General features: G+C 55.7%; 3 protein-coding genes across 3 annotated transcripts; 2 read left to right on the top strand and 1 right to left on the bottom strand.

The window, feature by feature from the left end:
* Window positions 1-1016: 1016 nt before the first annotated feature.
* GNI_169370 (hypothetical protein) lies at window positions 1017-2961 on the bottom strand (the record flags this gene model as incomplete). The annotated part of the gene is made up of 2 exons (XM_011134961.1): window positions 1017-1094; window positions 1198-2961. 2 exons carry the CDS (start codon window positions 2959-2961, stop codon window positions 1017-1019), a joined length of 1842 nt encoding a protein of 613 aa, XP_011133263.1.
* Window positions 2962-3140: 179 nt separating this feature from the next.
* GNI_169360 (emp24/gp25L/p24 family protein) lies at window positions 3141-3900 on the top strand (the record flags this gene model as incomplete). The annotated part of the gene is made up of 3 exons (XM_011134960.1): window positions 3141-3296; window positions 3391-3637; window positions 3710-3900. The coding sequence occupies 3 exons, from the start codon at window positions 3141-3143 to the stop codon at window positions 3898-3900; spliced, it is 594 nt and encodes a 197-aa protein (XP_011133262.1).
* A 26-nt stretch (window positions 3901-3926) lies between these two features.
* On the top strand, window positions 3927-7397 carry GNI_169350 (hypothetical protein; the record flags this gene model as incomplete). The annotated part of the gene is made up of 1 exon (XM_011134959.1): window positions 3927-7397. One exon carries the CDS (start codon window positions 3927-3929, stop codon window positions 7395-7397), a length of 3471 nt encoding a protein of 1156 aa, XP_011133261.1.
* Window positions 7398-7507: the final 110 nt, after the last annotated feature.

Here is a 7507-nt window from a genome sequence, read left to right as displayed (position 1 = left end):
CGCTGGCGGCTGGTACTCGTCTTCGCGGCCGGGTTCGTAGTCCTGCGACTCAGAACCTGAAGAGCGTGGGCGCGAGTCCAGCGGTCGCGAATCGAGCGGTCGCGAATCGAGCGGGCGCGAGTCCAGTGGGCGCGAGTGCCCCAGCGCGGCCGGCGAGGCCTCTTCGGTGGCGTCGTCATCGCCGAGCGTGCCCGAACGGAGGGCACCTGCGAGGAAGAGCGCCGCGTCGCCGTCCGCCGGTCGCACGGAATCGCGTCGCCGCCGGACTGGACGTCGGAAGGGCCGTGCGGCCCACCGCGCCTCGGAAGAGGTGCCGCTGCTCGTCCGCGCTTCCGAAACGGTCCCGGAGACCGACGTCCCGACTCCGGACGTCCCCGTCCTGATCCCCGAGGTCTCGGTACCGGTCTCGGTACCGAAGGGCGTGTCCGAAGTCTCTGGCGGCGTGTCCGAGCTAGAGCGCTCGGAACTCGCCGACTGATGGGAAGCTGCACCCCCTGACACCTCGTGTGGAGCGCGACCGTTACCACCGCCGTCCGGTTGGCCTCCATTGCTGGGTATTTCAGGCGACGTAGACGAGGCTTCCGGGCGATTCGAAGTTGGGTTGCTGGAAGCAGAACTGCCCGAAGATACACCCGATGGCTCCTTCAGGGTGCTCGACGGAGACGTGTCCGAGCCCTTCGGGTCTCTATTCGCCTGACCCGACGAGGACTGGCTCGACGCGGGGCGGGCCCTCTCCGACGAGGAAGAGGTTCGGTCGCAACTCGAATTCTGACTGTCTTCCTCAGGCTGCTGCCGGCCAGCATGCTGCTGCGGGTGATCGGGCTGCTGTCGACCAGCATGCCGCTGCGGGTGATCGGACTGCTGTTTACCAGCCTGCTGCTGGCCTGACTGCTGCTGACCAGCCTGCTGCAGGTCTGATTGTTGCTGACCAACCTGTCGCTGATCCGGTAGCTGGCCGTTCAGCTGTATTTCTGTACGGCTGGCAGTGTGAAAGTCGGAGAGAACGAAATGAGCGTCTATAACTTGCTCGTCACAACGGGGAATCTGAACAAGCCCGTCAGCGTGAGACGGTCCGTCTGCATGAGACGGTCCGTCTGCAAGAGACGGTCCGTCTGCAAGAGACGGTCCGTCTGCAAGAGACGGCTCAGGGTTTGGCAGACGGGAAGGTAAATGCGCACCATCCGGTTCCATGCCAACTTGTTCTGCACCGTCTTGTTCCAGTACATCATCTTGTTCTACTACACGCGCTTGTTCTCCTGCACCGTCTTGTTCTACAGGGTTAACAGCAGCGTCGTGCTGCACAGCGTCGTGCTGCACAGCGTCGTGCTGCACAGCATCGTGCTGCGCAGCATCGTGCTGCGCAGCATCTGGTTCCACAGCATCTGGTTTCACAGCATCTGGTTCCACAGCATCTGGTTCCATACCTTGGTTTAAGAGAAGGGGTGAATATTCGTTGGTGCTGCCTGGTTCCTCGGGGGACGGTGGCGGTTTATCTGCCTCGACAAGTAGAGAGTAGAGTAGCTCTTCGACATTTTTGATCTCACTTTCTTTGTTGCTGCCAGAGGAGTGTTGTAAAATCCAGGCCGTGCCAATTTCTTCTGCCTGTTTGGACTTCCACACCCAGCGTTTTTCACAGGCGTCTGTCCAGACAGGTCGGCCTGAGTCATCAGTAGGTGTGCGGATCCCTAGTCCATGTCTTTGGAGTAACGCTCCTTTAGGGAGTGGTGCTGGCACGTAGGAGAAGAAGATGTCTCGGTGAGCCAGGACGAGCGCCTCGGGTGTGGGAATAGTCGCCGTGATCGCTTTCATATCATCACAAGCTTTCCTCGACATTTCTAAGCTACTAACTATATTCTCTTTGGAAGCCAACCATCGTTTCAATTCCAAGCCAAACGTTCCAGCTATGGTTACCAATGCATCCGCCTGTTTCCGGGCCCACTTCGCATGACACCAGAAGCTGCAGATCTTCAATTCCTCCGTTCCCCACACTGGCAAAATCAAACAGCAAATCGCTCGGTCATTTCTCGACCAACTACCAGGCAAAGCAAAACCATACATTACATTAGGTGATGCACCGTCAGGAGCCGGAGAGTACGCATCTGTATCAATACGGGCCCCGTCATTTTCAAACATCGATCCTTGGAAGGCCGATCCTTGGAAGGCCGATCCTTGGAAGGCGGATCCTTGGAAGGCGGATCCTTGGAAGGCCGATCCTTGGAAGGCCGATCCCTTAAGACCAAGGCGCTGTTGAGGGCCTAGGTACTCTCGGATCTGGTCGACGGAGCCACAGTAGATCCTGCCGGCGCAGTGCATGGCCTGTGACTCATCGACGGACATGTTGGGAGTCTCGCTCATGTCGAAGATATGAACAAGGTTTTTTACCGTGGCAACATTAGAGAAATCCTGTTTAGACGCGATGACCTGCGGTCGATAGTTCTCTGTTCGTGGTACAAAGGCCACGTATTTTTTGCGTACCATCCAAGCTCCATTTTCGACTCTGCTAGGAAACAAGCCACCTTGGGTAATAAGTCCTTTGAAACAACAGCTGAATAAGTAGTACACATAGCTGGTGCTTCCGGCACCCGGCCCTTGGAGGATGGGTACCTCCAGCACATCTTCCCGATTAGAGGATCCCAGACTGGATCCCAGACTTTCGACTTCGGCAAGACGATCAGTCAACATCTTCAGAGACCTCGGATAACACTCACGCACCAAGGACTTACGTACCGAATTGCCCATCACATTAAACAGAGACATGCGCGACTTGAGTGGCAACTTGTAGGACACATTACTCGGCAAACATAGCTCCAAACCTTTCAGTGAACCTAACGCTCGTGTCGGTACATCACGCAACTCAAACGCGTCCAATTCCACTAAACGGGTCACTAACTCGATTAAGGTTTGCTCTACAGACAGCAGTACTTGACCCCCATCCAACAGTACTCGACCCTTACCCGACATACTTCCCCCTGAATGTTCCTACCCCCTGAATGTTCCTACCCCCTGAACCCCATTCTTCATGTGTGTGTTCGTAACACCATGTGTGTAACCATTCCACTACAGGACACAATGTGATCATATGTGGACATACTGGGCAAGTCATGAATCGGGATCAGATCATCCATTGTTGTTTTTATATAATGTTCACTCAACTAGGACTATTACTGTTGGGAGCTTCGGCCAGCTACTTTGACATCCAACTAACTGGCAACGTTCGGAAATGTTACACCGAAGACCTGAGTCTTAACACTCTGATCGTTGCCGAAGTGGAGCCTCGAGATAATGTGATGCTCAGTGTAAGCCAATCCCTGTGTGTTGGTTCCGGTGCCGGTAGGGTCCTAAGCGTCCAGGGCCCTAGTAAGCCCGTTTGCGTGACCACGTTTCTCTCAGGTGGAGATATCGATGAGATCGCCGCACGAGGTGTATTTCCAGGAGGTGAACCAAAAAGCGATGAAGACCGCTTTCACCATGCAGCAGACCGGTACCGTCGACGTATGCGTACAAAGTGCTGATACCAAAAAAGGCGTGTCGTACGCCGGTCTCAGAGTACTCACTGGGACCCTGGCCAAAGACTTCAGCAACGTGGCGAAAAAGGAACATCTAGACCCCGTAATTAACGAACTGAAGAGTATAGAAGGTAACCCACCTGCCCTCTTAACTAGTACCGCACCTGTTGTCATGGGATCGGAAACTGGGTTTGTTACTTCAGGGATGATGACTGACTATAATAGTCGTCAGCGACGGTTGGTGGGTACTGAGGCTGCCACACGTAAGTTGGTGGATTTGGCTCATAGTCGTGTTGTCAATCTCGCTATTGCGAATATTGGCGTTGTGGTCGCTTGTAACGTAGTAATGGCGCTTATCCTGAAGGCTTTCTTCAAGAGCAAAAAAATCATTTAGGCTATTTTAAATGAATGATTCCAAATATGCGGGGCGGCCACGGCGCTAGATCAGTAGAACGTCGCAAGGCAGGGGGCAAGGCAGGGGAGGGGAAACCAGACAAAGAGAGTAGCGACGAGAGTGGCCCCGATACCAAAGGTGAAGGAAAACAGTGCGAACATAACGACGGACGAGAGGTGGCAACAATGGGACCGGATATTGATCACACTGAGGATACAGGGCTGGATGATGATCCGCTAACAGGGGGTGATCCGCTTGCAGGAAATAATCCGCTAACAGGAAATAATCCGCTAACAGGGGATGGTGGTCCAGATGAGGTTTCTGTTCAACCCTCTCGCCCGATTAGTGTAGACCCCGGGCGAATAAATGATACTCTGCGAAGAGAGGATATACTACGAATATATGGTACGTTGCGAAGGGATAGTACTCTGCTAGAAGATGGTGGTACCATCATATGTCCAGTCGAACCTGCGACGAAATCCGGCCCGGAATTTGGGTCAAAATCTGGTTTGGAATCCGGTTCAGAGCTGGAGTTGGAATTCGGGTATAAGGATTTTAGATATAAGGAGTGCGGATATAAGGAGACTGGAAATCAGCAGACGGGTTGTTTGAAGAGGAAGCATCTGAGAAGTGGTGTACTTGGCTGCGTATTGGGGTACCTTGAGTTGAAGGACATCTGTCGGTTGAGCGCTTCCTGTAAAAGTATGTCTCAATCTGTGCGGGAATCTCATACCTTTCTGAGAGTGAGTTCCTCAGACATGGATAGTATTTGCACGTCGTTATCAGTGGAGGAATGTTCTCGTCTGTTCGCCCGCATTTCTAGTCCTAATGTGATTCATTCTATTGCCCTCTCCGTAGACCCCTTCAACCCACGGAGGGCTATGTTATTGACCATCCTGAGGTCTTTTACTCAGTGCACGGACTGTGCTGACTGTGGCAGTATTGATGGTGGCAGTGTTGACTGCACAGCGGGGAAGCCCCAAATCGATGAAGTTGATGGTCAAGCTCAAGTTGATGGTCAAGCTCAAGTTGATGGGGAAGCTCAAGTTGATATCCAAAACCAGCCCCAGACGGGACGTGCTTTGCTGTCTGCCTCGGTCTGCACAACGCCCAAGTCGAACAGTGGTTTGGAATTCGAGATGGAATCTGTAACGAGCGACTTTAGCGCCTGCTTAGGTGCTCCATGTGGCTATCGCAGTGGCGTGAAGGAGCTCAGCATTTTGTCGGGACCTTCGTTGGTCGGCGACCATCTGCGCGGTCGAGACCATTCACTGTTCTCTGGCAAGTGTATCCATGACTTCTCCGACCATCCCCGCAAGTACTGCGTCTGTACCGACTGGAGACGAGACTGCTACCACAGAAACCTGTACGTACCAACCAAAACGTATACTGCACCCTTCACCACTGGTAATAGCGTCGGTAATAACGTCGACTCAACGGGCATGGTTGATATGGGTGGCATTAGTACACCTGTGCATGGCTTGCGACAAATAAAGGGAACAAATCTTGGGCGTCGAGCGTCCCAGCCGGGCCACGAACGTAGCGGCTGCCCTCTTCCGGCGGCAACTCACAAAGACTGGATGTGCTGGTTGCTGAAGGACGACTGGTACAATCTTTACCGCTGGTTCCCGGAACTCAATGACCTGACTATACAGCTGTCCTACCTGGGCACACGCGTGCGCAACCAACCTGCAAGACACTTGCGGCGCACCTTGCCGCCGAAGTCTCTGCGACAGTCCCACACATTCAGCTACCCTGGGAAACCCGGCGCTGGGAAACCAAGTCGCCACTCACGTGATGCAACTTCGAGATGCAGAAACGACGACCCACACCCATGGCCCGGCGTTCCCGGCGGCTTGGACTCCCCCCTAAGCTTGGAAACAGACACCGACGGCTTGATCGCCGATGGCTTGACCGCCACCGATGGCTTGACACCCACCGATGGCTTGACCGCCACCAATGGCTTGACCGCCTTGAGGGACCAGGGCTTGAAAGGCGATAGCTGGACCCGTACCCGGGTGGAGTGTACACCGATCGCCGAGTTGCATTTACCGCGGTTGATTCTCAAGACGGGTCCGCGGAAGGGCGAGACCTACCACCCACGGTTGGATAGACTGGTTGTCCATGGCGCGACGGATTCCACGTTGTGGCCGGGTTCTGAGTTCGTGGACTGTTTGGACTCAACATTGAGTGTGCGTTGTCTCGCGCTGGGTGCCTACTTTGTGTCTCGACGCGCGCTCGGTAAGTTCCTCCGCGCCGTGCCCGCGTCTGTCGTGGCCGCTGACCGCTTGTTGGCTAACGGCACAGTCGAACGGATGTGCGTCCTCTCCACGCCCCTTAACTTTTGCGGCGGCGCATCCGACCCAACTAACGACCAAACCCAGGACGAGAGAACTATATTCGTTAAGACCACCTCACCCAGCGAGAGAGAAGTCGGCTTGTCGCGACCCGGACAAGTCGACTTGTCGCGACCCGGAGAAGTCGACTTGTCGCCACCCGGACAAGTCGACTTGTCGCGACCCGGAGACCCCCTTTGTCCAGGAGACCCCCTTTGTCCCGGGGACCCCCTTTGTCCCGGAGAGGGAGAGGAGGGCGACGTCCTGGACCGCGTCTTGGAGTTCGCAGACCTCGGTGTCGCCTCCGACTTGACCGCATCTGGATCGTTCGACGCGGGCGGATGGTCGTTACCGCAAGTTGCACGACGGCCGTCACTAGGATCGGAGGTTTTGCGGAAGTTGGCGTTGTCTTTTTCAAGTATTCTGGCTCCGCAGTCGGATGCCGCACGTGTGTGCGACGGCTGCGGAGAATTCGATTGCCGCGGTTCGTTTGTAAAGAGCTACGCGCGAATCCGTTTCCCGGCGCTGCGTGTGCTCGCCGTTGACGTCTGCGGCCTCCTGCCCGTCGAAGATGTCGCGGACACACTTCCGCGTCTCCAAGAATTGCACTGCACCCGCTGGGCCGCTCCCGACAGCGGCGAAGAAGACCTGAGCCCGCGTCTTCAAGTACTCGTGCACCGCCTCCGCAGCCTGCTCCTCATCTGCGTCAAGGAACACTCCGAGACCATGGACACCGTCCTCAGGACCCTCGCTGGTTCGACCGCCGGAAGTGCTACCCACGGTACGACCAGCGAGAGTGCTGCGGACAATTGCAGGTTGCTCCTCAAAGACGTCTTGCCCGGCGTCTTAGGGGCGCCCGCCGTCGGAATGTCCCCAGCACCGGGGGCCTTGAGCCAGTCACTCGCGGCCAGTGAACTGGTCGTCACCGGCGAACGCGACGTCCAGCGAGAAACCTTCCTGCGCCGCAAACTCCCTCTCCTCCGGCCCTTCTACCGCACAACCTACGTGGCCTTTCCGCGCAAAGACGAAACCCTCTGCGTCTTCGACTGCGCCCACGCGGCTGATTTAAATGCTCTCCTCGACGCCAAGGTGCCCTTTGCTTTCATCTTATCCGGCAAGCGCAATTATGGCACAGAACTACGGGATTTTTTAACCAAGTGACGCAACCGGCTGTTGACCCTCCGACCCACCCGCGGCTGGCACTACCCAACCAGCAGACCGTTCCAGTAGACGGACGCTTCGTTCATTTCCCAGGCAGGCAGGCAGGCAGT

Source organism: Gregarina niphandrodes (assembly GCF_000223845.1).
Source record: "Gregarina niphandrodes unplaced genomic scaffold scaffold00056, whole genome shotgun sequence".
Classification (NCBI taxonomy): Eukaryota; Apicomplexa; class Conoidasida; order Eugregarinorida; family Gregarinidae; genus Gregarina; species Gregarina niphandrodes.
Note: the sequence above shows the minus strand (reverse complement) of the source record. Positions and strands in the feature narration are given on the sequence as shown.